The sequence below is a fragment of the Syngnathus acus genome, chromosome 11, assembly GCF_901709675.1.
Source record: "Syngnathus acus chromosome 11, fSynAcu1.2, whole genome shotgun sequence".
NCBI lineage: Eukaryota > Metazoa > Chordata > Actinopteri > Syngnathiformes > Syngnathidae > Syngnathus > Syngnathus acus.
The window spans coordinates 2,881,275-2,908,115 of record NC_051096.1 but is presented as its reverse complement, the minus strand read 5'-3'; the positions used below and the strand labels follow the sequence as shown (position 1 = coordinate 2,908,115).

The window sequence follows — 26,841 nt, the reverse complement described above, 5'->3', positions numbered from 1 at the left end:
TGGGAGATAAAACCAGCAGGTGCCAGAGGGAGACAGCCAAGGACTCGGCCAAAGATGATCGCCAAGGCCGAAAGACGGGATGGAAGACAGCAGCCCCCACACACACACACCGAATCGCCCATAACCAGCACCCACTCCCATGGAATCAAACTCTACTGCGAACTCGCCCCACCCCAACGACTCATCACCCATCAAACTCGCCCCACACCGGCCTGTGCAACTGAATATAAGCTGACCAAAGAACCTTGAACGTTGCCTTTTCTGAATGGAGACTTTCTGCTCTTGAAAGGCCCAGCGCTGTATTGTACTTTCCTGAAAACAGAGCTTTCTTAACAAGAATTGTGATTGAACTCAACCAACCTGTATAAGTCTAATTTCTGCTTCAGTGTCTTAGCATTTTCCTAAATCTGAAGAAATCAAACGAGCACGCAGTGAGTAAATTGGATAACAGGTGATTGGCAATGGCTTTTGCCGTGAGGCGCAGATAGCGCGCTCCCTAAATTGTGGACAAAATCCAACAATATATATATGTGTGTGTGTGTGTGTGTAATATGTCTTGTCAGTGTGGGATAGTAGGAAACGCAATTTCATTGTCTTTGTGTCTTGCCATGTGAAGAAATTGACAATAAAGCAGACTTTGACTTTGAAAAGCTGAGTGCTGGGTGAACTTTTCAGTTTGTTTGAAGTGCTTTTCTGTATGATGTTCGGAAGGCTATACCAAAAACGCCATTCCCAAAACAGCTTTTGACTCTTTCACCACCACTGGCCAGACGCTTAGTTTCAAATTAGTCTTTTATATTTTGCTACATTGATACTGAAAGTATCTAGCGAGAGTGTCTGTCTGGGTGAACACCTTTTGGGGCTGTAACCAATGAGCTTCTTGTCGCACTGGTTTACCTGCATTTTTGATTGTTGAACAATAATCACAACATGAAGTAGTGTCTTGCACCTTGAAAGATGAAGTATGAATGATCGGGTTTACCAATCAAATCTTTTTTTCAAGTTGCACACTTTTAACCCGAATCTGGCGTGGGGGGCGTGACAGCAAACGTTTTATTGCAAGCGTGTCAACAACAACAAGAATAAAATGCAGGGATGTGCATTTTACATTGTAACAGTTCTAACATTTTTATTTCCTTCAAAAAATCTTTAAAATCGAGACAGGGTATGTGTGAATTTACTCACGTGACAGCAAGTGTTTTATTGCAAGCGTGTCAACAACAACAAGAATAAAATGCAGGGATGTACATTTTACATTGTAACAGTTCTAACGTTTTTATTTCCTTCAAACAATCTTTAAAATCGAGACAGGGTATGTGTGAATTTACTCAATCTGTAAAATGAAAATAATATACAACACATTCTCAAACTATTGAAATCATCACTATTTTATTATTTACCTGATATATGATCTATTTTCTTAGATTTTTTTAAATGTATTTCATAATAATAAATTGCTTGATTAAAGAGTCTTAAGGTTTTTAAGGGCTCAAACTCATCCAGATATCAACTTTCATGATGTAACTTTCAACCGGTGGTAACCACTGACTTGATTTGTTTAATTGCACAAAACCAAAGTGAATAAACAAGAGACTTTCCACTTGGGCCAGCCATAGTCTTCAGGTTGTAGGTGATGAGCAGAAACTTGAGAGAAACATAATTATTTTTGATTTGAAGAAAAAAAACATCTGGATTTCCAAATGCGGTGCGATGAGAAAGTCCTCTGAAAGAATTCCAACGCCTGAAGAAAGAGGAGCAAAATAGTGTTTCCAAATGTTTCCTAACCCACCACCAGAAGCCGAAGACCACGTGTAATAAGCATGAGCTAACTTACCATGTGACGGCTACTGCCTCTCATTCAGAAACAGACTCACAGTAGGTGGAAACAGCTAAAAGAGCGCAAACACGACGAGACTTTAAATTACATATGACAACAATTTTGATGAAGAATGTCATGTCCATTCCTTTCAAAGGAAAAAAAAGCATTTGCAAGTGTGGTCGCTGAACATATTTGGCTCGTATCTCAGGGCACTAGAGTACTTTTTTTGCACAACAATGGCCTTGACATCAACATACCTGTGAACATTGTCACAGTACCCAGCTGACATTACTCGACGCGACTCCTCATTGACACTTTAGCTTTCAATCAAACCTTGACATGACATGGCTGCCTTGTTATTGTGGCTCAAATAAAGCAGAAAACATTTTACTTACTGAATTGTACAGTTTCTTCTTCTTCTTCTTTTCTTTTTGGCTTTTCCTCTTCACAAGCTTGAGAGTATTCGGCTGAAACGAAAGAGAAGCAAGAGGAGATTAGGAATGGTCACAAACGGCGCGAGGCAAACAATGTTCTCTTTGGATGTTCCTGACGGAGCAAATATTTGTGTCACTCATCTTGTTTGGCAAGGACCATCACCACCATCGCCATTGACACTAGCTTTGAATCAAACCTTGACATGACTGCCTTGTTATTGTGGCTCAAAGGAAGCAGAAAACCTTTTACTTACTTAATCGTACATTTTCTTCTTCTTCTTCTTTTCTTTTTGGCTTTTCCTCTTTACAAGCTTGAGAGTATATGACTGAAATAAAAGAGAAGCAAGAGGAGATTAGGAATGGTCGCAAACGACGCGTGGCAAACAATGTTCTCTTTGGATGTTCCTGACGGAGAAAACATTTGTCGCTCACCTTGTTTTCTTTTGAGATGCTTTTTAAGGATCATCGCCACCACCACCACCGCCATGGTCATCGCCACCACACAGACGACCACCAATGGGACGGCGATGGCCACTGCCTTCTTCCTGTCTTGCTCTTCTTCACAAGGCAAAGCGCGGAGAGAGACACGTCAATGACCCGCGAGAGCCCACAGCCAATCGGACGTGTCTGAGCCGCGCCAAACGCTCACCCTGGATGCGCGCGTTGCTCAGGATGCTTCCGGCGTCCAGCGTGATAACGATATCTTCCGGGCTGCTGGCCAGCCGGAACACGCATTCGTACTCTCGCTCCGCGGTGGGCGTCACCTCCACTTTCAGGTGGACCGAGGTCTGGAAGGTTCCGTCGTGGTTGGGGAGGGTCGCCCCCATCTCCACGTCCTCGTGGATCTCCTCGCCGTTCTTCCTCCAAAAGAGGGTCGATGTCTTGGGGTAGAAACCTGTGGCGTGGCAGGTGACCGGAGAGGAAGGCGTCTTCTGCAGGAGAAACACCTTGGGAAGCTCTGCACGCAAAGATGGAGGAAAACGCGTGAGGGGGGCAGGAAAGATGGAGAGAATGTGTAAGAAAGAGCATGTGTGTGGAGAGAGAGAGAGAGAGAGAGAGAGGACAATGTACCGGTTCTCGTCAGGAAGTCCCTCCCGTTCCTCAAATGTGTCTTCAACAGCACAGGACACATCTTCGTGTGGGTAATCTTCTTGACTTTATTAAGCCCGTCAATTTGGTCCAACTTGATTTTGGTGATGAATGCTTGTGAATGTGCTGCCATCCATGTCATTGTCTTTGCCTCAAATGATAGGAAGTCTTCTCCATTGTAACGGTAGTGCTCCCAACCATCAACCTCACCCGTCTCATCGTCCCATTCACAGCCTTTCATCACCTGAATCATGTGAACACCTGAAAGGATCGCACACAGCATTCAGTGACGATCATCGGAGAGGAGCCAGCAGTGACACGTCTGTTTATTAGTCATGAAGTGTACCAGCACATGAAATGAATTTTACGAGCGGACGTAAACAAACCTCCAGTTTGGTTGAAGCGCTTATTAGCGGTTTCAATGTTGTCCTTCATGATCTGCTCATTCCGAATATTGATCACCGTCTCTATCTGCCAGAAGCGCGGATTATTTTCTGTGATTTTGTTAACCCAGTCATGTTTGGCTTTCGTTTCCCTGTGGTTGCTGTCAAACTGCTGAATCTGAACGCCGTCAACATACGCGGCCTCCAAGAACTCTGGTAGCTTTGCAACTTGAGAGATCGTCGTGAAATAATTGAGCGTGTGAATGACTGAAAGACAAAAAACAAAAGTGACACACATGATCTTGCTCTGTTTTTCCATTGTGCAATTCATATTTTCAATGATTCTGTCTGCAGTTGGAACATTGCAGCACTTGACATGTTGAGTTCAATGCCTCTCATCGGCCATTTAAATCCACTTATGAAAAAAAATCTAATTACATAACTTTTGCCATTCTCTTTCATTAAAAAAAAATCCAATAACGTTATTGATCATATATTGCCTATATGATATTCAGGAGGTGATGCAGAATTCTGACTTTATTCTCACAACTCTAACTTTTAAGTGGTAATTCTGACTTTATTCTCAGACTTCTGACTTTAAAGTGGGAATTCTGACTTTAAAGTCAGAATTCAGAGAAAACAAGTTGGAATCCTGTCACCCTACTTTTTTTTTTTTTTTTTACCTTCACTGCCCCTAATCCTCTTCCGTAGACATGTGAGGAATATTTAACAAACAAAAACACAATAAATGCGTCAGTTTAAAATCAAGAGAGTCAAGCTTTAGGATAATAAAACGAGTTGTAAGCAAAGGACAACTTACCAAGCGTCACGCTGTGTATTTGCACGGCCGCAACAAAGAATGCAAGTAAATTCATTCCAAGCATCAAGTTATTTGTGCGATTTTAGTCAAGCGGAGTATTTGACTGAATCCAACTGGCGGACGCCGAAAACTGTAGGTCACCTTTCCAACCTAAGCTAAATTAGGCTGACGATGATGCCACTCATGATTATACTGGAATGTGTCAAAACTGGTTCTACCGGTACAAATAGGGTAACTTCGCCGCCATTGCGCTATATTCTGACTGTCTGCTGTATGCACAATTGCTCCATTTCAACCATGTTGCTCTTATTTATTTATTATTTATTCACTGCTCTTATTTATTCATTGTATGTGCCTTCTTGTTTTTACTTTTTGTATTGTTTACTTGAATGTTTTGTTTGTCCGTGGACCAATATAATAATAATATATATATATATATATATATATATATATATATATATATATATATATATATATGTGTGTGTAATATGTCTTGTCACCGTGGGATAGTAGGAAACGCAATTTCAATCTCTTTGTGTCTTGACATGTGAAGAAATTGACAATAAAGCAGACTTTGACTTTGAAAAGCTGAGTGCTGGGTGAACTTTTCAGATTGTTTGAAGCGCTTTTCTGTATGATGTTCGGAAAGGCTATACCAAAAACGCCATTCCCAAAACAGCTATTGACTCTTTCACCACCACTGGCCAGACGCTTAGTTTCAAATGAGTCTTTTATATTTTGCTACATTGATACTGAAAGTATCTAGCGAGAGTGTCTGTCTGGGTGAACACCTTTTGGGGCTGTAACCAATGAGCTTCATGTCGCACTGGTTTACCTGCAGTTTTGATTGTTGAACAATAATCACAACATGAAGTAGTGTCTTGCACCTTGAAAGATGAAGATAAGTATAATCATTGGATTTACCATTGAAATGTTTTTTTCAAGTTGCACACTTTTGACCTGAATCTGGTGTGGGGGGTGTGACAGCAAGCGTTTTATTGCAAGCGTGTCAACAAGAATAAAATGCATGGATGTACATTTTACATTGTAAGAATTCTAACATTTTTATTTCCTTCAAATACTGTATATTTGCCTTAGAAATTACATATTTTTTAAAATATGAGAAATCTTTATAATTGTGCGTTTGCATTTTTGTGTAGTTTTCCTAATTTATATAATAAAATTTCTGTGTATATAATACACCTTTACTTGTATAACTCTTTGCATTTTAACATTTTTGCAAATATTTTCTACTGCATTTTAGCTCAATGCAGAAAGTAAATAAGCAACACACAAAAATGTTGCCTCAAGAAGCATGTATTTCCTATGGTTTCACTTTATTTATCCATCTGTTTATTTTCTCAAACATAAAACTGTTAAAGACCTTTTCAAAGAAGAGGGAAGGGCGTTAGCATCAGCTTAGCCAGTCCATCTTTTTTTTCTTTTAAATCCTTTTTTGTTTGCATCATCCACAAACTAGCCTGCTGGAAGTCTTCCCTCTCCCCATAATCCTTGAGTCCTGTCATTAGGGGGGGTGAAATGCTTAGCTATGATTTTTTTTCTTTTGTCCCAAATGATGCGTGATTGTCAAAATGGGAAGCCGCTTGTAAAATGTAGCGAATGGAAGGCGGGCTACCAATGTAAACAAGTTAGCGTGGTGCAAAGCTAATCCGGGATGTAAACAAATGCTGTAATACTTCTTTGTTTAACACTGCGGCTCTGAATTGACACTTAGGCGGGGGGGGGGGGGGGGGGGGGGCAGGAAGAACCGTTACGATAAGCCAAAAATAAAAAAAGTTGCCTCTTCTTTTCTCAGTTCAAACAAAATCTCAAAATGGCAGTCCTGTTTCGCCCGTGGCGTCTCGTGATTGTCCATTCTGGATGTACGGCGGTCGTAAGGAAGGATGGCAAACGTGTGAGAAGATGCTCACGAGGAAGAGGAGGAGCCTACGTAGCGGTCCGGGTAGGACCAGGAAGCAGTTGAGTGGGTCCAGCCCCTCCTCTCCTTCTACTAGCCCGACCCCTGCCCCCACTCCATCACCCTTCCTCTGTGGTTTTCAGAGCAGCAGCACCTGCAGGCAGAGGTGGCCCCCCCTGGCCCTCCACTGTCAGAGGATGATGCAGCAGCGACACAGGCGCTGCCCGCCGCCGTGCACCGAGGGAGGGGGCGTGACGGGGGCGAAGTAAGCGTGGACCTTGATGTCGGGAAGGTGGGCCTGCGCAAACGTAAATGTGGCAGAATGAAAGCCTTAAAAGACAAGCTCGCGTCAGCTCTCTTCCCCTGTTGATCTTTGCTGCCACCTAGTGAAAGCTTTGCAGTATGACACCTTTGTAATTCTCATCTCAAGATAATATGACAGGTCGTACCCGGATGCGCTTGATGCCGGCCCGCGTGACTTGCTGGCAGTCGTACAGCTCGATGCGCTCCAGGCGGTGGCAGCTCTTCAAGTGCTCCAGGGTGACGTCGGTGATGAGCGGGCAGTTGTCCAACTCCACCACGCTCAGACGCTCCTGGCCGCAGGCGCTCGCGCTCAGTGCCCGGATGCCGTCGTCCGTGATCAGCTCGCAGTGAGACAGAGACTGCGCGACGGCAGAGGCGGAGACAGACACCTTTTAAACGTGTGCTTCATTCAAGGAAAGGAAGGAAGGAAACATAGGAAGGGAGGGAGGAAGGATGGGACAAGGATGATGTGTTGAGGGGTGTTGTGTGTGTATAATCTTGAGGGAGTCAAAACTTGATCAGAATAAGGTACAAAGAAGCAAGAAAAAAAATATACAGTGTGATGTTTACCAAAGCTTGCAGACGGGGGCAATGGATGGACAGCTGAACCAAAGTGTTATCTGTCACCTACATCAAAAAAATACAATTAAAAAATAAATAACTCCAACAAAATCCATAAAAGATCAACCGAATCATGTTGGCACGACATCCCAGCTCAGTTGTGAATTCTCTTACCAAAATACATTCTTCTAAGTCCATTTTTTCAAGCTCGTGGCAGTTCTGCAAAGAAGTGACAATCCAAGTTATTGATCGGGGTGGAGAGGAAGAATGTTGATATCGGTGGGGGAACGCACCCTGGCCAGCACGGTGAAGCCGGCGTCCGTCACGTGGGAACATCGAGCAGCTTCGAGGATCCTGACAAGCGCAGAGGCAAAAGATCAATCGACCAATCAGAGAAAGAGGCTCGTCCTAAATCTTTATATCGAAGCTCTTTGGGCCCTCAGATTTTTTCCTGTTTTATGTGGACTTGTTTTTCTAGTCTGAGGGATTTAGGAAGTTGTTGGAAACATCGATGGCATGCATTTCTTTTTTACTTGAGTCGAGGACAGTTGAGTCCCAGTGCGATGAGGGAGGCGTCCGTGATGTTGCCGCAGCCCGACACGCAGAGGATCTGCAGCTTGTGGCATCCTCGGCACAGACTCACCAGACCATCATCAGTGATTTGCTAAACAGAAAACACACAACATGAATATAACCGCTCGCCTCGCTATTGTCTTTTTTTTTTTTTTAAATTACCGTGCACGACTGCAAGTTGATGGCGGTGAGCTCTTGGCAGTGCTTCTGCAAATGTTTCAAGGCGCCGTCGTCCAGCTAGAGCACAACACAAATAATTTTTTTTTTAGGAAGAAGCACCCGTCCATCATTTTGCCGTACTTGTGTGCAGCCTCTGAGGAAGAGTGTCCGTAATGCAGCGCAGCCTCGGGAAAGAGCGTCGATGCCGTCGCGCGTGATCTGGTCGCACCAGGACAGATTCATCGTCTCCAACATGCGGCAGCCGTCGCTAAAATGCACACATTGCGTCTTATTTTTTTTTCATTTTGGGGTGATGAATGATGTGGCGTACCTGAGGGCCTTGAGGGAATGGTTGGTGACGGAGACGCAGGAGGTGAGGTCCAGATGTTTGAGTTTGGAGCAGAACTTGCTGAGGCTGAGGCAGGTGCTGTCTGTGATCTTGGTGCAGCCGTTCAGGTTCAACACTTCGATGTTACGACAGTTCTGTGCAAAAGTTCTAAAACGCGGCCATTAGTGCGTCAAAAGGAAAAGTGAAAAGAGGAACGGGAGCTCACCTCATGGCCGCGTCGCCCACGCTCAGGCATCCCCGCAAGCTGAGCTGCCTCAGGAATCCTCCACACCGCTTGGAGATGTTCTCCACCACACGGCCCTGCGAGGAAAAAAAAAAACAAAAAAAAACGGATCCGCCGTGACGTCGGGGTCGCCCGCTACAACACAATGAGACGATTCCGTCTCACCTCGATGTCCGTTTGGAAGTTGAACAAGTCGATCTTCTGCCAGTTGCTGCCGTCCAGCGCCAGAACATTCCAGGCCTTGCGGGCACAGATGAGGACAGCGGCCTGTGAGAAGTTGGCCGGCAGGCGGCGATAAAGTGGAACTTAACAGCCGCGCTTACCTTGGAGACTTGAGCACACCGGCAGAGGGTGACCACGTCCAGATAGGAGAATATTCTGAAAAAAGAAACAAAAGGTTAAAAAAAAACTCAATTAGCGCATGCTTAGCAACTAGCCCAGCTAGCTTTGTTTACATATCACAATACAAATACTCTCCTCCCATTAAACGATTACATTAACTATCCCTGCTTGCAAATATTGTGATTACATCAAAATACACTCTTTTGCCCTTTTTCGTTCCTTTTAAACGTAAACGCCAAGAAGAGCAATCGGATGCAGTCGAGGCACTCGCGCAAACTCATTAGCACACGAGGCAACAATAGGGCTCGGCTACTCAATCCATTAATCTGGCAATGAGTAATCTCCGGCGGCGCTGAGGGAGGCAACCGGGACACACACACACACACAATCCGGCGATAACACACAAGCAGAAGAAGCCTGCAGGTGGCGATTACAGAAGTCTGGCATTAGGACCCTGAGGACCATCTGAGCGGGGCATGTCAGGACATGTTTAAGTACAGCAGCGAAGCAATTATTTTGGGATGTAACAATTCCAACCGATATAAAGATGGTTGATGAGCAGGAATTTTGCATTTCAGATGTTTGCCTTGCAACCAGACGCTTTTAACTGCCCCCCTCCCCCCGCCTAATTGTGCTTAAGTACACCCTTTTTCCAATTCTCGGGCATCCGGCGGAACATCATTTTGTTGACAAACACCCGGTTTGTCGAGCGTGGCGGTAAACGAGCGAGCGCTGGCCCTTTAGCGGAGGGACGGTTGCCATGGAGACTACAGCCCGACTTGATTTTTGGGTGGATGCTGAGTCAGTTGCAAAATAACCGCATGGCTGCCAGAACGAGAGGTGAGGCGGCCTTTCGCGCAGAGGCTTGGCGTAGCCGCGGCAACGTGTGATGTAACGCATCAATGATCTGGTGCAAACAAACTGAACCACAAACGACAAATACAAGTGCCGTGCTGATGAGCTCAGAGGAGCTGGCAAATAGTCATTCTGATCACAAAATGCATTATACTGCCCCCTGGTGGGCAAACCAATAGGAGCAGCATTTAATTGATCCTGAGTAACATTCTATTGAATCTTATTGCGCAATAGTCACCTACACTACAACATCAGGAGGTTACGTCGGCCATCTTGTGACCACCTTGGCTGGACGTTCCTAGCCTCTAGCACTTGACTACCGCGCGAGCGATCACAAGGCAGCGTCTCGCCGCTCAACTTTAGATAAGAGGCGAGACAGGGCGACGCTCGCCTTGCATAACCATTGTTACCCCGCCACGCTCGTGCTGGTGGGGCACCGCTGGGGCTCGCAGCGGCACTGCGGACTTCCCCACCAATGGAGACGAGCTATTTATAGCACATGCAGCCACAAATGCACGCCGAGTTTGCATATAGGAGCCCTGGAGCTTTGGCGTGAAAATGTTGCCGTGTGTTAAGTGGGATACACAAGTATGAAAAATGGGTCAGTAACATCTTTAGCTACATTTAAAAATAACAATATACACATCAATAAATAAATAACAATGCGGTCCATTCCAAAAGGTTCATATCCAATAAATATTTGAGCAAGTCCGGGTTAAAAACCTTTCTGCCTGAGATGGGGTGAGTGGCCACTTGTTGCTTGGCAGATTTCACCCGAGCACAACAATTTGACACATTTAAAAAAAAAAAATGCACAAATTGGGAATTGAAGGGTGTGTGATACATTTAGTAAAATTACAAGGGGTACATTGTGTTGTGAAGTGGTAGAGTCATGATCTTACCTAAGCAGGAGCTCTTTGGGGAGCTTCTTATTGATGGGGGCTTCATCACTGCTTGAGAACACCTGCCCGCGCACACACAAATATACACACACACACAAACACAAGACACACCGTCAACATCATTTTCCTGCAATATGATCATCATGTGATTGTTTTTCACAGTATCACTGACACGCTTGTCTCCTTTTTAGTCTGACGCGGCAGCCATCTGCTGAGGATCACACACGCAAACAGCACGGAGAACACAAGCAGAACATTCTTGATGACAAGGTTGTGTCGGGGCTAATTTCAATCACGCCCACGCGGGCCAACTCCCGCCACGGAAATGTGGGAAAGGTGCGACGGGGCAGTGAGCTTGAACAGTCGATTGAAATTTCTCTTTATCAATCAAGCTTGCTTCCGTGAGGGGCGTTCAGGTGACATCAAGTGTTGCGCCGTGCCAGCTCTCCGTGCCAGCTGAGCGACATTCCCAAGCAGGGAGTTCCTGTTTTGCGTCGCTGATTTGTAAACGGATAATACAGTGGCTCAAAGTCATTCGTCGCCTTCGGAGATAGACCTGGAAACCTGGCATTCAGTTCTTCTGCTCAGAAAGTAGGGCCCAAGACTTACTTGTGCAATCACTAACAAGCTAACGAGCAGATGACGGGAAAAGGTCAAGTAGCATGGAGCCATCGCCAGCTAGCACAAGCTAATTTGAGAGTCCTGATAGATTTTGATGTGTGTCCAATCTTTACGACATATGAGCAAATATTAGCTTGATGTGTATAGAGGAGACGGTTGTCGCGTGTACGAACAAAACGAATTGAGTTTTGTTCACAACTCCAATTTTGTGCTACAGTGAGCCAATTTGTTACATGTTGTGCAAAATATTCACTATTGAGTGTGCAAAGGAGAGCAAATGAGCTTCTGTTGACAAAGTATACATGCAGCCCACGCACGCATTTTGTTGGTCACTGATTTTGCACCGTGCGTGTATTGTAAAATGTATAAATGCTGGTTGTTATGACAAGCTGAATATGTAACCCAGCGCCGACCTGCACCCCCCCGCCCTACCCGCTGGGAGCCGGTCATCTGAGGCGACAGTGGCCGTCGGGCTGGGCCCTCTTATCGGTTGTCCCGAGCCGCGCGTCGCCGCTGTTGACCGACCCCGTAATGCCCACGACCCCCACAGTTGCCCTACCTCGAAGCGGCCCTTGGTGATCCCGTTCATGTCTGCGGCGTCCCTGTTCGCGAGCCGCGTCGACGCCAGCCGAGCCGCCCGGCGGTGCTGTCTCTGTCGCCGTTTTATTTTCGCGTCGCGTCGGTGTCGTTACCGGTGGACTGAGGTGCTGTTGCTCCGGGAGCCGAGCTCGATGGCTCCTCACGCCCTCCTCCGCTTCTTCGTCGTCGTCCTGGTTGTGGTGTGCTGCCAGCCGGGCGAGAGGCTGCCTGGTGCAGAGGACGACGGCGGCGTTGGAGGTGTTCCGGGGCGGTCGCTAGCGTCGCAGCAGTCCGGCGGCTCCCCTACAGCTGGCCGTCTCATCGCAGGAGCTACAAAATAACAATAATAACATGGACGCTTCGTCAAAAAGTGACTTCACTTCCGCCTCTTCCCCTTCCGCGACTTGCCCTTTAAAAGACATCAAGAAAAACTTACCGACTTTAACACCCCCAAAATAAAGAGAACAAATAGATCCAAAGTGTTTATAAACGTCGGCATATTTGATTCATTTGTCAAGAGTGACACGAAACGTACGTCGAAGGTTGTTTTGATATATTTCCACGCTATCGAGGAAGTGGGAGGAGCCACGTGACGTCATCGTCGAGAGACAAGCCCGCGTGGCGGATTTGTTTTGATTAGTACATTTCGTCTTTTTTCAACGAATATGCATATTTACACGCTAATATCTTAATAGTAATTATGGTTAGTCGATTCTTGTATGTACCTGACTTTTTTAAAATAAATTTCTATCAATATATGTGATTTATTTTATAATTTCCAACTGAAATGACTGATTTGCGCTTGTTGCGCTCTTACTTAATGGAATTACATTTTACTTTTTACGATTCGAATTTTATACAATAATGCACATTTTATTCTGTTTTATATAACAAATGAATGTTAATTTTGACCACAGCATGCATTGTGCACATCCAGGCAGTAGGTGACTTTTTGAAATTAATTTCTATCAATATGTGATTTATTTTATAATTTCCAACTGAAATTACTGATTTGCGTTTGTTGCGCTCATACTTAATGGAATTACATTGTACTTTATAAGATTTGAATTTTATACAGTAACTTTATTCTGTTTTATATAACAGATGGGTGTTAATTTTGGCCACAGCATGCATTGTGCACATCCAGGCAGTAGGTGGCAGCACAACTTTGACTCATCATTTACATGGTCGTGTTGAAGGCCCAGCCTAACAATGCCCTCTAACACTTCATTGCTTCCAATCCAAGGCTTCACAAGAGTGCTTCAAAATCTACTTTACTTGTACGTAGCCACAAATACGCCTTACACTCCGGTGCAGAACTTTGCGTCTGGCCATTTGCTGAAGTCTTTGCGGTGCCTTCAGGTGTCACCTTTTCGCCGTGACCTCCCAATCTGTCTTCCCAAGACTTATTTATCTTTGACAGTCACAAGGTGATGTTGCCGCGGCGACCAAATCATCCTTCCTTCTTCTAACCTCTTCTGACTTCCTGTCGGTGACTAAATTGTGCGACTGGGTGTGCGTGCGCTTCCTGCCAGATGACACACTTGTGCCAAAAGTGGCCAAACACAATTCTCACCTGCCTCAACCAAGTTACGTCGGGTGTGAATCAGTCTCATGTCATCCCGTTTATCCACTTTTATTTATTTTTTTGATGACCTTCAAATTGTCTGATGGCCGTGAGTCATGCTGTCAAGTGCTCTTCAATTTTTTTCATTTTAAATTCAACAGTAACATTGATATAAAAAATCCCTAAGCCACTGTGATTTTCCATAAATGGAAGCCAAATATAAAAGCAGGTTGAAAACTTTTAAAGGGCGTGGAATAATCATACAGGGAATACTTGAATCCACATCGGACTCGCGGAAAAGTGTGACTTTTCACAGCCGCTCTCCATCTGCTTACCAACCGGACCCTCGGCCTCCTCCTCCTCCTCCTCGTCATCCTCATCACGGTCCTCCTCATCCTCATCACACCTCCTCCTCGCTCAGTCTCACCTCTGCAGCCTCTGGAGGAAGTTGAAGTGACATACGGCGTTGCTTTTTCAGAGTAGAAACAAATCTTTCAGCGAGGAGAAGGATGCTGGGCTTCCTTGGATGCTTTGCTTGTCTTTTGGTGGCTTCTGTTGTCAATGCAAATGGTAAGAGAGAAAAAAAGTTTCATCCTGTTTGAAATGACATTTATAGGAAAAGGAATTACTGACATTACTGTATACAGTATGCCTCTTATGTAGAATTTTCTTTTCAAATTGAATGTTGGTTAAAAATATGGTTTGAATTTGAAAAGTAAACCTTCAACTTTTATTGAGTGACAATATAGTACATATTTTTTATGTTTATATTTAATATATATATATAATACTAATTTATTTAATATCTTATTTAATTTAATTATTTTATTTTGTAAATATGAGTTGATATAATATCAATTAATATTATATTAATTATATATAATATTCTATATATCCATCCATCCATCCATTTTCTGTACCGCTTAGTCCCCACGGGGGTCGCGGGCGTGCTGGAGCCTATCCCAGCCGTCATCGGGCAGTAGGCGGGGGACACCCTGAACCGGTTGCCAGCCAATCGCAGGGCACACAGAGACAAACAACCATACGCACTCGCACTCACACCTAGGGACAATTTGGAGTGCTCAATCGGCCTACCAAGCATGTTTTTGGGTTGTGGGAGGAAACCGGAGTGCCCGGAGAAAACCCACACGGGCCCGGGGAGAACATGCAAACTCCACACAGGGAGGGCCGGAGGTGGAATCGAACCCGCACCCTCCTAACTGTGAGGCGGACGTGCTACCCAGTGCGCCACCGAGCCGCCATTTTCTATATATATATACATATATATTTAATACATATTTGGGGCAGCGATGTATAATATATATAAAATATACTTATGTATGTATTTGATGTAGAAATCTTTGAATCAACTTAAAAAGTGCTTCATAATTGTTTTATTTTTTTCATGATGTCTGTTTTTGAGCCATGAAAAGCGTAATAAGTTCATATTTGTATTGCAGGTCGAGTGTTTGTGGTGGAGCTCGGGAACGCGTCTTCCAGTTCGTCGTTCAGTGACGCCGAGCGGTCTTGCGCCTCTCGGCGGGCCCGGCTAGCGTCGACCTCGGAGCTGAGGCACGCCGTCATGGAGTGTTTCTTCTCCTCGTGCACCCGCGGGTGGCTTTACGGAGGCTCCCTCGGGTAAGAACCCTATTGACCTTTCGCTTTTCCACCTGACGGGAAAATCATGTTCAATATTGGTCTCGGTTCTGACGTGAGCTATTAAGTCATTAACGGGCAACTCGGCCAGCGCTAAAAGGGTTCTGAAGGCCTCGGGGCAGACAGACAGATGACACCGGGGGGGGTGAAACATGGTGAGGACGTGTCAAACCAGCACTGCCGGGAAAAATGCTTGCTCCTACACCATTTTGGGCTCCACTTACATCAACGTACGACAATGGCGGCGTCACTTGGTAAATTTGTAGAAAATAACTTTAATTAGTTTTAGTTGTTGGTCGGTCCACCTTGGAATGAAAATGGCCCACGCCATCCATCCGTATGACATCATCGTCCAGGAACCAGGAAGTTGCCGTCTCCTCTATGTTGACATTGAAATACGTAAAACAATCTAACATCTATCTCCGAGTTGGCAAACCTTTGCTGTTGGCATGCCAACCAACCACAACACATACACGAAACGACACCCAAACTCGTCTTTCTGATGCCCGCTTTTGAATTTTTTCCTTATAAGCCCATGTTGACGAACTCCTGTTAGCGTATGACTCACAATTTCTCGCCATTGCCAATGATTAGCGACGCCTTAGTTCGGAGAGGCGGGAAACCGTTCTCCTATCGGGAGACCGATTCCATGTTTGACATTGTTTATTTGCGCCTGGGAACGTCAACTAGCTGTGCGATAAAGACTCGCCACATTGCCGGGCTGATATGCTAACAAAATGTTTGCACAGGGAAATCCGCTAGTGAATGTTTGCATGGGTCCGACGTGCACAGGAGCAGAATTGACCCAGTTTATTCTTCGGAGAATTGTATTTTCACTTCATATTGTAATGTGGCATTGAGACGGTCGCTCATATTTCGTCATACATTTGAGTAATGAAGGATTTATGTCATTCCAGCACCACCGTGTGTAGCTACGTAGGCGGCTCGCTAAAGGCCGTGGACGTGAGGACGGAAAACGCCACGGGCGACTCCAGCAGCTCGAGCGGATTCTGTATCAAAGATAAAGGTCGGTTAACGAATCGGTCAACGAATCGGTCAACGAATCGGTCAACGAATCGGTCAATGAATCGGTCAACGAATCGGTCAACAAATCGGTCGACTCGAGCAAGAACAGAATGTTCTGATGCTTTTGTTTTTGTTGGCAACAGGCATGGCGTGCGGAGACCCCCCTTCCTTCCCCAACGCCCGTCTGCAGGGCCAAGGCGGTTTTGAGCTGGGCGACGAACTCCTCTACACATGCGTGCCGGGATACGTCATGCCCAACGGTCACAGCGCCTTCAGCTTGTTGTGCGACAGCTGTGGCGAGTGGTACGGACTGGTCCAGATTTGCGTCAAAGGTACAAAAGAGAAAATAACAAAGAGCCGCCATTTTGTTCTGTTTTGGGACCTTGTCAGTGACCCTCCGCCCAATTCCTGCTCTTTGAGCGGACAATGTATCTCTTGTGAGTCCGGATGAAAATGGCTGCCGTGGCACCCGGGTGCGACATGCCGTGCCGTGGCCCGATTTACGGCCAAGGTAGAAGAAAAAGAAAGCGGTCGGAAAGCTGCAAGCATGCTCGGTCCAAACTGAGCTTCACAGAAAGAGTCAGTCGTTGATTAGATCATGTAAAACTGATTGTGTTCTTGCAGACTCAACCGAGACTCACGTGGATTACGATGACCAGTTCACGTACGCCGATGCGGACAATCAGAACGAGGACGACGGGCCCGTGGAGGTTCACGAGATCACGATCCACACAGAAGAACCCAGGGACCAGGAGCTGCAAGAAATCCACTTTCAAAGAGAAGAAGTGGATTCAAATCTGGATGGTCAGCATGAGATGGAAGTAGACGCCGCAGAAACAAGCGATAAGGAACGAGACGTGGTGGACTCCGCCGAGCACCCGAGTTGGGGGCAGGAAGTGGTGACCACTGCGTCCACAGACCCGCCAGGCTCCCTCTTGACCCAAAAACACCTCTTCTGGTTCCCCTCGGAGACCTTCCAGCAGGAACAACACCCGGTTTCCGTGGACCCCGTGACCACCACTCAGCGGACCTCCGGCGGCCAATCCGAGGAGAACCTCAACAGTGAGCGAGAGAGTCTCACTCCCCATGTCAGTCAAGTGGAACAAATTCCAGTTGAGCAGGAAGAGCTGGACCACCAAGACCGCTACGAAGACCACGATCACTATGACATGGGCGAGCATGAGGAGGTTCACTACGGCAGCCGGAACGACAGCTCCGAGGAACGTGGTGTCCATGAGGACAGCAGCCATCTTCAGGAGAATGTTTCTGAGGAGCATCCGGACCGTGACGATCACGAAGAGCCATACGATGAAAACGAGCACAACGGCGATCACGACGAACACTATGACCACGAACGACATGATGATGAAGATATTGTGCATCAATATGATCACGATGATCAGGACCATGAAGAACGAGATGATGATGATGGCAACGATCGTTACGATCACAACGAGCACGACAGCGAGGACCATAACCTGGATAACGACGAGGGCAGGCGGGACGGCAATGACAGCCACGCCGAACACGATAGCCATTCGGAACACGACAGCCACGAAGACGACGACGACGACCGTCATCAGCATGTCATCTTTGTCGAAACCGGCCGGAATGGCACCCGGGACCACGTGGGAGCGGCGACCACCACGGACGAGACCTGGCTGGACGGACACCCGGTGGCCGCCCACCCTAACGAGGTCGAAGAACTCATCCCTGGCACCAGCGTGTCGGAAACACCAGAATCTCTGGAGACCGCCGCCCCGGACAACCCCGCCTCTTCCTCTGATACCCTCGAGTACGACACCCAGCAGGTGGTCCCCACTCACTCGTGGCTCCTGGACCTCACCCAGCAACCCTTCCTGGATCCGGCACAGGGCGGCGACACCTCAGCCGGGGCCGCGGGGGAGCGCGCCAACTTGCCCGGTGAGGCTGGTGAGAGGGGCGAGGTGGAGGGCGAGATGGGCGAGACGGTGTGCGTCGGGGACAACTGCCCACCGCCCAGAGCCTCACGCCGGGGCCCCACCGTGGCGGCCATTATTGCGGCGGTCTGCGTGGTGGCAGCGGCCGTCATATTGACCGTGTGGTGCTACCGGCGGCGACAGCAGAAGAGCTCGGCGTACAACATGAACGGGAAGGGACAAAGCACCCAGCACATGGAGATGCAGCAGAAAGTTTAAGGGAGGGGGAGGGGCGGTATTAAGAGACAAGTCGGACCACGATTTAAAAACCACAACAGAGGAGGGCCGCGTCAAAATGTTTCTACGGACTGAGGTCGTGACCTCCAAGGAGGCTTTTGCACATTGTGGTATTTTGCCCGCTTTTGTTGTTTTCTTGCTGTTGCTATGTTTGCCACGCGCGTCTATTTTTTTCCCCCCTGTGCTTTACGACTTCGCTTTCAAGCGGAGTGTCGAGCAGTCGTAGAATTACCGATTAGCCGACTGAAATGACTGACACGTAGTCGGTAATGAAATATCGCAATTTGCCGTCGTGATGATGAATGTAACAAATGATATTTACTTGTTGGTGTGATTATTACTCACGGTATGATGTGTGCAATCGTGGACATGACGTTGTCAATTCGATCGCTGAGGTCAAAAAGTGTACGGCGTTTATTTCTGGAAATTGGGGTGGGGGTGGGGGGGGGGGTGCAAGACGGACGTCATTTTCATCATAAATCAGCTGCGTTTTTAAGATGGCGTCTTTGTGTCCCGTTGGCTTGAATAAACTCCCGGAAACGTAAAAGTCTGCTTTATTACATCATACTGTTTTTCAAAGCGTCACCCAAAAAAATGAGAAAGGACAAAACACGCTCACTTGGGAGGGAATTTTCCACTGTGGACATTTTAACGGGTGCGTGTGACAAACTGCACCGAGACTCGATGTTCAAACACGATTCAACACGTGCGTGTGTGCTCGCTCGGACTGCAGCCGCCCTCACAGCTAATCGTCTTTGTGATGACGACGATGTAAACTGCGCATCCGTCGCTTTTTTTGGGGCTCATTGAAGACACCTCGGATGTTTCGGCAACGGCTTTTATTGTCAACCGATTCACAGCGGAGCCATTCATTCAAGTAAGAGCAAGTATAAAAATGTCATCCACCCCCCCACCCCACCCACCATATAATAAAATGAGGCTGGAAAAGATTCTTTTGTAACAACAAATTTCAATAAATAAATGCTTTTGCTTTCAGGGTGAATTTTTGCTAATCCAGAAACTCATCTATGAATTCCACCACCTCACCCTGCGGACAACACACAAACATAAAGTCAATTAGATTCAGGAAATGTTTGTATAAATAATAGAGGACATTTATATCAAGCAGTAAAAAAATTAAAATAAAATTATAAAAATATGAATTTTTTTTTACTGTATTATCTATTAAAAATAGCTAGTGATATTTTAATTATCATTATTTTAATTTACTGTGGATTTGATGTTAACAAAAACATATCACAGTTAAAAATAATACTTAAGTGATAATTTATTATGAAACTATTTTATTTATAAATTATATAATTTATATAAAAATAATACTTAAGTGATAATTTATTATAAAACTTTTATTTATAAATTATATAATATTCATAAATATTTTTTAAATTATTAAATGAATAAATCACGACTGTATTTATTGATGGCTGGTTTGACGTGAGCTGAGATTTGCTGCGACCTGGTGGACACTTTTTACATTGCAACCTCGCAAGTATTAAAACCAAAAAGTCACCTCATCATCGCTGGCAAGACGCTTTCTGGCGAAGTCCACCATCTCATTCTGCATGGTGGTCTGATTGTAGTAGCGCAGCGCCTCCTACACAACACATGACGTCATCAACGTTGCAATTATTGTCGTCGTGAGTGTGTGACGGACCGCTCTGGGTTGGAAGTCTTCGTCGGTGAGCTGCCACTTGTCCTTATGGAACTTATAGTAGACCACATTGTTCTTCATCACCTCGTCGGTGGGGTCGAAGAGCAGGTAGCTGGTGGCGCACGGCACGGCGTTCTTCAGATCCTTCACTGCGGGCGCAAAATGGACGCACCGACGTCACGGAGCAGAACTTGAAGCGTCCGGACCAAGATGAGCAACTCACGCTTGTAGTAGGCAAACTGTAGGTAGTGGTACATGGTGGCCACAAACTTGTCCACCACAAATCCCCCCACCACTGGAGTCAGGTCGCTCTCACATTGCACCTTTCTCTCCAGCACTTCCGCGTAGTGGTCTGGAGAAAACAAGAAGAATGAAGCATCAAAAGTATTGGGACAGCTCAAGGCGAGGATAGATGTCTTCAAATTACTTACCGGCGATGTTAGGGTAGAAGTCTTTGAAATCCTTGATGTCCCGAGGACCCTCAGAGGCGGCGAGGCACTCGTCGTAGACCTTAAAGAAGTCTCGCAAGGCCAGCTCCATGTCAGACACGGACGTTCGGAAGTTCTCGCCGTTGTATGCCCGCACGGCGCGAACAAACAGCATCTTTAAAAAAAAAAATAATAATAATAATATATATAAACGTTTGTGAGGAAAGGCTGCTGGTCAAGTTCAAGCATCAGGGTGATACCTCGTAGGATTTGGTCTCCAGGTCTTTAAGGTGCTCCTCGGCCCCCGGCAGGCTCTTGTAATAGGCCATGTTCTTCTGCATCATCTCATCGTTGGGGTGCTTGAGAAGGAAGGTGTGAGCGGCCGACACGGCCTTGGCCAGCCTGTCGCTCTGATTGAAAACAAAACCATATTTCCCAAATTAGAACAAAATTAGGGCCCACAGATGAACACCAAAGTAGGTGGACATTTTTAACATGAAAACATCTGTCATAACAACATAATTGCATCATTAGGTTTAATGATCCACGCCCTTTTAAATGTTCTTAATAAGCAAATTAATTGAATGTTTTTGGAATGTGGGAGGAGGACAGACTAGTCTAAGAGAATGCAAACTTTCCAGACAAATTAAAGTACCTTGTACTCCATCACCCCCAAAAGTGTTTCACCTCTAGGAGACAATCAAAACAATATTGTTTCAGCCCTCAATTGGTCTCACCTTGAAGTAAGCGTACTGCAAGTACCGGTAGGGATCCCTTCTCTCAAACTCATCCATGGTGTCCCGGCTGGGCATGGATTGCCTGAAGGCGGGCAGCCCCTGCTTGCATCGCTTCAGACATTGGGCCCTCAGGAGAACATTTGCAAAGGCTCGCAACTCAGGGAACTCTGCGAATTTGTTCTCATCTTCCCGGCGCGCCGAGCTGCAGTTGAGGTTACAGAAAGCTTCGCTGTCCCGCAGCAGCCGGTAGAGGCGCAGGGACACCTCCAGGTACTCCACCGCGTCCCCCCATTTCTCATCAGAGTACTGGTCCAGCGCGTATTTGTAGGCCGACTCCAGCGGCATGAGTTCGCTCCTAGGGAAGCTTCTGAAGCTGTACTTCTCGTACTGGCAGTGGACCGAACCGAAGCCGAAGAGGAGCACCAGAAGCAACAGCACTGAGGGTGCCATGTTGTTTATTTGGGAGGGCCGACTCGGTTACACGTAGCCGGACCGAATCTCTCCGCCCCCAGAGGAAGAAGAGTCAAGGCTGCTGGAGCTACTCCTCCCAAAATCACAACTTTTCACTATTTTTTTATCGTTATGTGAGAAAATCAAGAACCAAACACAACATGGCGTTATTACTAAAATTTTGCACAAAGTTACCGTCTAAAAAAAGGCGGACATGTTATTGCTAAGCAGAACCAGGGTGAAACCACATTTTTGTCCCTCCCACTGCCACGTAGCGACCTTGGTACCAATTCATTTCCGTTCCAAAAGTTCCATAACTACCCCAGAACTTACTTTGTCACGGGCGAAAGCATCTAAAGACGCCATTTTCCACTTACAAAACAATTGCGCTGTAGTAAAGTTTAGCAAATAGCGACGTAAATCCGGAAGTACTTCTAGGTACGTGCGTGGGTACGTGGAGACCCCTACCACGTTGACACTTTGCCGAGGATCTACTGCGCATGTGCGATACGTGTACCCCGAAAAAAAGGCTCGCCCATTAACGCCTGGGGGATTTGTCAAGCTCGCGTAGATAAAGCAAGGCTAAAAATAAAAGTAGTCAGAATAAAACGTAACTAAAGGGTCTTAAGCGCGGGTTTTTAATACGTGTCTGAATCATGATAGAACCACTTTATGCCAATCTATTAATTTTAATACGTCGTCATCCGCAGAAAGCTGTTAGACATGATAATCTAGGCTTTTAGTTTGGCTGCTAAACCGGATGTTGTGCTGGTGACGTTTAACTTGACTGCGTTTCTTCACAGCAGGGACCGGTAAGGCAGAACTTTCGGTCCAACTCTGCGCAGACAGCTAGGAAACCACCCGGGGAAGGAAGCAAGGAAAGAAGGACATCATCAGGAAGTTTTTGCCATCTCCTCAAAGTCGATGCACATTTTCAACAAAATGCAACCAGGCGTTAACGGGTTCGGATGTTTGGGGATTCTGGTGGCGCTGGCCGCCTGCAGCGCGCCCCTGGCTCCGTTAGACGACATCGTGATTGAAAAGACTTTCGTTCCAGAGAAGTGCGCGCGCGCCGTCAAAGTTGGGGATTACGTCCGGTACCATTACAACGGAATGTTCCCGGACGGCAAAAAGTTTGACTCCAGGTGAGCCTGCACGCACGCGCAGTTCGTACACCGTGAGAATTTCTTTCGGCTTGTGGGTTGGTACCAGAGAGCCACGCAGGCAACATTTCTGAGCTGTGCTGGGTGGGGGCTCACATGCTAAAAAAGAACCCAAATAGTACTTAAAAGGGAAATAAGGGCAGAATATGCACTATATACTACTTTTATTGAAAGCACTTACTGAATGGTCATTTTAAATATTTGAACAGAAAGCCGTTCAGGCCCACTTTGGCATGTCCAGGCTCAGGTCCATCCAGTACTAGAGACCAAATTGACTCCCTCTTTAATTGAACTTAAATGAATTGAATGCCCTTTTTGTAGTTTGCTTAATTTGAACAAAAGTGGTTCAAGTTCTGTTCGCTTTGTATCGTCATAATATCGACAAATGTCATTTTGTGTTGCAGTTACGACCGTGGCAGCACCTACAATGTATTTGTGGGGAAGGGTCAGCTGATCCAAGGGATGGACAAAGCTCTGGTGGGCATGTGCGTCAACGAGAGACGGCTGGTTAAAATCCCGCCGCACCTCGCCTACGGAAAGAAGGGATACGGTGTGTTCAATATGCACGTGGTATCATGTAGTTCGTATGTTTCACATCCGTATGTGTGTTTCAGGCGAGATCATCCCGGCGGACGCCATCCTCCATTTTGACGTGCTGCTGCTGGATGTGTGGAACCCCGAGGATGGCGTGCAGATCAACACCTACCACACTCCCGCCATCTGCGCCCGCAAGGTGGAGGTGTCCGACTACGTGCGCTACCACTACAATGGCACGCTGCTGGACGGGACGCTTTTTGACTCCAGGTAAATCGGATCGTTCGACCACAAAAAGCGTCACGAAAATGTGACAAAACCGAAATTTTCCCGGTAGCCACACCCGCATGCGGACGTACAACACCTACGTGGGCATCGGCTGGCTGATCTCCGGCATGGATCAGGGCTTGCTTGGGATGTGTCTGGGCGAGAGGCGCATCATCACCATGCCGCCGGCGCTCGGATACGGCGAGAACGGAGACGGTCAGTGCGGCGGCACCCCTAAAAATTTTGTTCTCCGTATTTCTGTGAAAGTCACATCCAAGTTGTTGTCCATCAGGTAGCGACATCCCGGGTCAGGCGTCCCTGGTGTTTGACGTGGTCCTGCTGGATCTGCACAACCCCAGCGACACCATCACCATTAGCAACCAGCAAGTGCCTGACCCATGCCCCCGGAAGTCGGTGGAAGGAGACTTTGTGCGCTACCACTACAACGGAAGCCTCCTCGACGGAACCTTCTTTGACTCCAGGTGAGAAGCTGTGTGGGGTGCACTTCCCCCGGACAGCCACAAGATGGCAGCGTGTGGCAAGGATGAGCAGTGGAGCAGAATTGCTTGCTCGGATGGTTTGAAGCAAACAATAAAATAAGCACAGACTATAAAAATCTCCTGTAAGGGTTCCGATATTTTCAGTCAAGGTATTTTAATGAATTATTTCGTTTTTGCAGCTACTCTCGCAACCGCACGTACGACACCTACGTGGGTCGCGGCTACGTGATCGCCGGCATGGACGAGGGACTGATCGGCGTGTGCATGGGTGAGCGGCGCACCATCACCATCCCGCCACACTTGGCCTACGGCGAAGAGGGCACCGGCTCCAAGATCCCCGGCTCGGCAGTGCTGGTCTTCGACGTCCACATCATCGACTTCCACAACCCGTCGGACGGCGCCGTCGTGACGGTCACGAGCAAGCCGGACACTTGCGACAAGCTGACCAAGAAAGGCGATTTTGTCAAGTATCACTACAACGCCACGCTCATGGATGGAAGCCCCCTCGACTCCACGTGAGTGATTCGGTAGAAATTTAATCCAAAGAATTAAAGCACAAAATAATCATTAATTGAATTAAGTGATTATAAAGTAGAGATTTAATCCAAAGAATTGGAGCGCAAAATAATCACGAATTGAATTAAGTGATCCTAAAGTAGAAATTTAATCCAAAGAATTAAAGCACAAAATAATCATTAATCAAATTAAGTGATTATAAAGTAGAAATGTAATGAATCAGTAAGAAAAAGAATTACAATTCTCAATTGTTCGAACAACAATAATTCCACTCACATTCTCATTAAAGCGAAATCATGTGGTCTCGAAGTTCTTACGACTCAAAACTCATAAAATAGTAAAAAGAGGGAAAAAGGACACAAAAGGTGTAAAATGCTATTTCGGTGGAATAGGTCGAGTGATCAATTGACCTCGTTCCAAAAATACGAATTTGGTTAAAAAGACCTCTTGGGTCGGGGTGACTTCTTCTCAGGCAACTGACATTTTCTCAGGGATGCCGTTGTAGCTTCATCCTGTTTTCATATTCCAGCTACATCCTGTTGCTCGATTTAGCATGGGATCGCAGCCTAACCCTTTGTCCTTACTCAACTTAATACACATTTAATGCATCTGTACCATCTAGCCTCCACGTTACTTGACACATGTCTCTCTCTGTCTGTGATGGAAGGCACAACTACGGGAAGACGTACAACATCGTATTGGGCGCCAACCAGGTGGTGCCCGGGATGGAGGAAGGAATGTTGGGAATGTGCGTGGGCGAGCGGAGACACCTCGTCGTCCCGCCGCACCTCGGCTACGGAGAAGACGGAGTTAGTGAGTTTCACGCACAAAGCACCCAGTGCGTCTACAGATTGCCAATTCAGCACGGATGCTAAAGCTAAGTGCTAACATGCTTCTAGTTGACGAGGTTCCGGGCAGCGCGGTTCTTGTCTTCGATATCGAGTTGATGGAAATGGAGGACGGACTCCCTGAAGGCTACATGTTTATCTGGAACGAGGAGGTGAGCGGCGACCTCTTCACCGAAATGGATACGGACAAGAACGAGCAGGTGGAACCGGCCGAGGTACGTCACCCAAAGATGGCCGTCGTATTTGGAAGCGGTCGTTTTGCATCCGCTGATTAATCTTTTGTCTCGCAGTTCAGCGACTACATCCTGCGGCAGGTGAAGGAAGGCAGAGGTCGCCTGGCGCCCGGTTTCGACCCGCAGCGCATCATCGACAACATGTTCAATAACCAGGACCGCGACAGCGACGGTAAAATCACCGCTGCCGAATTCAAGCTCAAAGCCGACGAAGCCGCCTCGCATGACGAGCTATGATGGGACTCGCAGGCGGCGGGGAAGCCCAAGGGTTTCGGGGAGGGTCGAGTGTCATCTCAATTGTGAGATTTTACGTCAGGGTGAAGAAGCTTTCTCGATCCGGGATCGTTTTAAGGTCCTGAAGGCCGTACGAAATTCACGAAAAGAATGTCCTCTGACAAATACTGTAACTGTTGGTTCTACGTTTAGTTTGTTTTGTTTACAAAAAGTGCGTCAGTGTGTTTGTGAGTGTGTGTGTGAGTGCTTGTGTTGTATGTGTGTCATTGCCTCTATTTTACAATGCAAGTACCTACTTGGCTCTAGTCTATAAGAACAATTTTAGTCCTGAAACGAGTTGGTACCGTGCGGCGAAAGAGCCAATCATATCACTCCATTAATCATTTGTCATCGGAGTTTCAATGTTTTGTTTTAAACTCGTCTACTTTTATTATTAGTGTGTCTTACGTGTATGTATGACAATTGGTAAGTGTTAGGTTCTGAGCCCCCCCCGCCCTTTTGGGCCCACTTGAACCAATCATGCAATTGGTGCAATGACTGATGACTTGTGTGTTTTGTTGGTTTGTCTTTTATATTTCAAGAACAAAGTCATAATGTCACTAGAATAAACACAAAATCTGAGGACAAAAAGTGTCTTTTTGAAAGAAGTTGTAATATTACAAGGATGACATATTACCAGAAAACTCCAATTACAAAAAAGGTCATAATAGTGCTCAAATGTATCAGTGTGTTGAAAAAGAATTGTTGGACAAATAAAATGTCAGGGAGACTAACCGTGTCTTTTTGTATCCTTTATTTTGTTTTTTATTATTCAATTATTACTTTTGTTATTACTCATTTTATATTTAGTTTGTTGCATGTTCTTTATTTGCGTTTATTACGCAG

The 26,841-nt window shown here is 46.3% G+C and overlaps 6 protein-coding genes and 1 long non-coding RNA gene across 19 annotated transcripts in view; 3 read left to right on the top strand and 4 right to left on the bottom strand.

Annotated features, from left to right (window-relative positions):
* LOC119130478 overlaps positions 1-956 on the top strand; it is a 340,541-nt gene extending 339,585 nt beyond the window's left edge. The window contains exon 3 of the long non-coding RNA XR_005099438.1: positions 779-956. This is a non-coding gene — a long non-coding RNA (uncharacterized LOC119130478). The remainder of the gene's footprint in view (positions 1-778) is intronic.
* Positions 1-4,647, bottom strand: part of LOC119130302 (H-2 class I histocompatibility antigen, alpha chain-like) — a 346,995-nt gene extending 342,348 nt beyond the window's left edge. Inside the window, exon 1 of the mRNA XM_037264107.1 lies at positions 4,546-4,647. Coding sequence (XP_037120002.1) covers positions 4,546-4,609 — 64 coding nt within the window. The 5' untranslated portion in view covers positions 4,610-4,647. The remainder of the gene's footprint in view (positions 1-4,545) is intronic.
* Positions 1,250-4,082, bottom strand: LOC119130277 (H-2 class I histocompatibility antigen, K-Q alpha chain-like). Of its 13 annotated transcripts, none has more exons than XR_005099391.1 (8): positions 3,729-4,080; positions 3,325-3,603; positions 2,903-3,211; positions 2,686-2,811; positions 2,508-2,579; positions 1,835-1,889; positions 1,608-1,741; positions 1,250-1,558 (listed from the first exon to the last, which is right to left on the bottom strand). XR_005099391.1 is itself a non-coding variant. In XM_037264061.1 (8 exons), the coding sequence occupies exons 1-7, from the start codon at positions 4,054-4,056 to the stop codon at positions 1,855-1,857; spliced, it is 1,158 nt and encodes a 385-aa protein (XP_037119956.1). In that variant the 5' UTR covers positions 4,057-4,081; the 3' UTR covers positions 1,250-1,741; positions 1,835-1,854. The 13 variants fall into 13 exon arrangements, 10 of the variants coding, with proteins under 10 accessions (XP_037119956.1, XP_037119957.1, XP_037119958.1 ...); XM_037264061.1 differs by adding an exon at positions 2,215-2,244 and having other exon boundaries at positions 1,250-1,741; positions 2,529-2,579; positions 3,729-4,081; XM_037264062.1 differs by adding an exon at positions 2,215-2,244 and having other exon boundaries at positions 1,250-1,741; positions 1,843-1,889; positions 2,529-2,579; positions 3,729-4,081.
* Positions 4,648-5,844: 1,197 nt separating the features above from the next.
* fbxl2 (F-box and leucine-rich repeat protein 2) lies at positions 5,845-12,093 on the bottom strand. Its single transcript, XM_037264058.1, has 14 exons — positions 11,911-12,093; positions 10,731-10,792; positions 8,955-9,009; positions 8,797-8,871; positions 8,614-8,708; positions 8,391-8,555; positions 8,201-8,327; positions 8,063-8,137; positions 7,861-7,991; positions 7,621-7,681; positions 7,502-7,546; positions 7,337-7,393; positions 6,913-7,125; positions 5,845-6,761 (listed from the first exon to the last, which is right to left on the bottom strand). The coding sequence occupies exons 1-14, from the start codon at positions 11,938-11,940 to the stop codon at positions 6,654-6,656; spliced, it is 1,299 nt and encodes a 432-aa protein (XP_037119953.1). The 5' UTR covers positions 11,941-12,093; the 3' UTR covers positions 5,845-6,653.
* A 1,850-nt stretch (positions 12,094-13,943) lies between these two features.
* susd5 (sushi domain containing 5) lies at positions 13,944-18,913 on the top strand. The gene is made up of 5 exons (XM_037263897.1): positions 13,944-14,067; positions 14,958-15,135; positions 16,071-16,180; positions 16,323-16,511; positions 16,804-18,913. The coding sequence occupies exons 1-5, from the start codon at positions 14,007-14,009 to the stop codon at positions 18,354-18,356; spliced, it is 2,091 nt and encodes a 696-aa protein (XP_037119792.1). The 5' UTR covers positions 13,944-14,006; the 3' UTR covers positions 18,357-18,913.
* A 285-nt stretch (positions 18,914-19,198) lies between these two features.
* LOC119130297 (cartilage associated protein) lies at positions 19,199-22,167 on the bottom strand. Its single transcript, XM_037264094.1, has 7 exons — positions 21,212-22,167; positions 20,735-20,884; positions 20,478-20,649; positions 20,270-20,398; positions 20,050-20,195; positions 19,906-19,989; positions 19,199-19,422 (listed from the first exon to the last, which is right to left on the bottom strand). The coding sequence occupies exons 1-7, from the start codon at positions 21,659-21,661 to the stop codon at positions 19,384-19,386; spliced, it is 1,170 nt and encodes a 389-aa protein (XP_037119989.1). The 5' UTR covers positions 21,662-22,167; the 3' UTR covers positions 19,199-19,383.
* Positions 22,168-22,445: 278 nt separating this feature from the next.
* On the top strand, positions 22,446-26,734 carry fkbp9 (FKBP prolyl isomerase 9). The gene is made up of 9 exons (XM_037263945.1): positions 22,446-22,806; positions 23,229-23,374; positions 23,439-23,628; positions 23,696-23,841; positions 23,918-24,107; positions 24,305-24,640; positions 25,309-25,454; positions 25,541-25,704; positions 25,780-26,734. Exons 1-9 carry the CDS (start codon positions 22,586-22,588, stop codon positions 25,957-25,959), a joined length of 1,719 nt encoding a protein of 572 aa, XP_037119840.1. The 5' UTR covers positions 22,446-22,585; the 3' UTR covers positions 25,960-26,734.
* The last annotated feature ends 107 nt before the right edge of the window (positions 26,735-26,841 follow it).

Bases quoted from the DNA above. Each gene is read 5' to 3' on its own strand.
- LOC119130277 (XM_037264060.1), bottom strand. From the start codon at position 4,056: ATGAATTGCACAATGGAAAAACAGAGCAAGATCATGTGTGTCACTTTT. The intron at 3,604-3,728 runs GTTTGTTTACGT...CGATCCTTTCAG, and splicing joins GCGCTTCAACCAAACTGGAG to GTGTTCACATGATTCAGGTG. The intron at 2,580-2,685 runs GTGAGCGACAAA...CTTTTATTTCAG, and splicing joins GCATCTCAAAAGAAAACAAG to TCATATACTCTCAAGCTTGT.
- fbxl2 (XM_037264058.1), bottom strand. From the start codon at position 11,940: ATGAACGGGATCACCAAGGGCCGCTTCGAG. The intron at 10,793-11,910 runs GTAGGGCAACTG...GTGCGCGGGCAG, and splicing joins TCACCAAGGGCCGCTTCGAG to GTGTTCTCAAGCAGTGATGA. The intron at 8,872-8,954 runs GTAAGCGCGGCT...TGTGCCCGCAAG, and splicing joins GGTGTGCTCAAGTCTCCAAG to GCCTGGAATGTTCTGGCGCT.
- susd5 (XM_037263897.1), top strand. From the start codon at position 14,007: ATGCTGGGCTTCCTTGGATGCTTTGCTTGTCTTTTGGTGGCTTCTGTT. The intron at 15,136-16,070 runs GTAAGAACCCTA...ATGTCATTCCAG, and splicing joins CTTTACGGAGGCTCCCTCGG to CACCACCGTGTGTAGCTACG. The intron at 16,181-16,322 runs GTCGGTTAACGA...TGTTGGCAACAG, and splicing joins ATTCTGTATCAAAGATAAAG to GCATGGCGTGCGGAGACCCC.
- LOC119130297 (XM_037264094.1), bottom strand. From the start codon at position 21,661: ATGGCACCCTCAGTGCTGTTGCTTCTGGTGCTCCTCTTCGGCTTCGGT. The intron at 19,990-20,049 runs GTCCGTCACACA...TGTGTTGTGTAG, and splicing joins AAGACTTCCAACCCAGAGCG to GAGGCGCTGCGCTACTACAA. The intron at 19,423-19,905 runs GTGACTTTTTGG...TGTTGTCCGCAG, and splicing joins GTCTTGCCAGCGATGATGAG to GGTGAGGTGGTGGAATTCAT.
- fkbp9 (XM_037263945.1), top strand. From the start codon at position 22,586: ATGCACATTTTCAACAAAATGCAACCAGGCGTTAACGGGTTCGGATGT. The intron at 23,375-23,438 runs GTGTGTTCAATA...TGTGTGTTTCAG, and splicing joins CTACGGAAAGAAGGGATACG to GCGAGATCATCCCGGCGGAC. The intron at 23,842-23,917 runs GTCAGTGCGGCG...GTTGTCCATCAG, and splicing joins ATACGGCGAGAACGGAGACG to GTAGCGACATCCCGGGTCAG.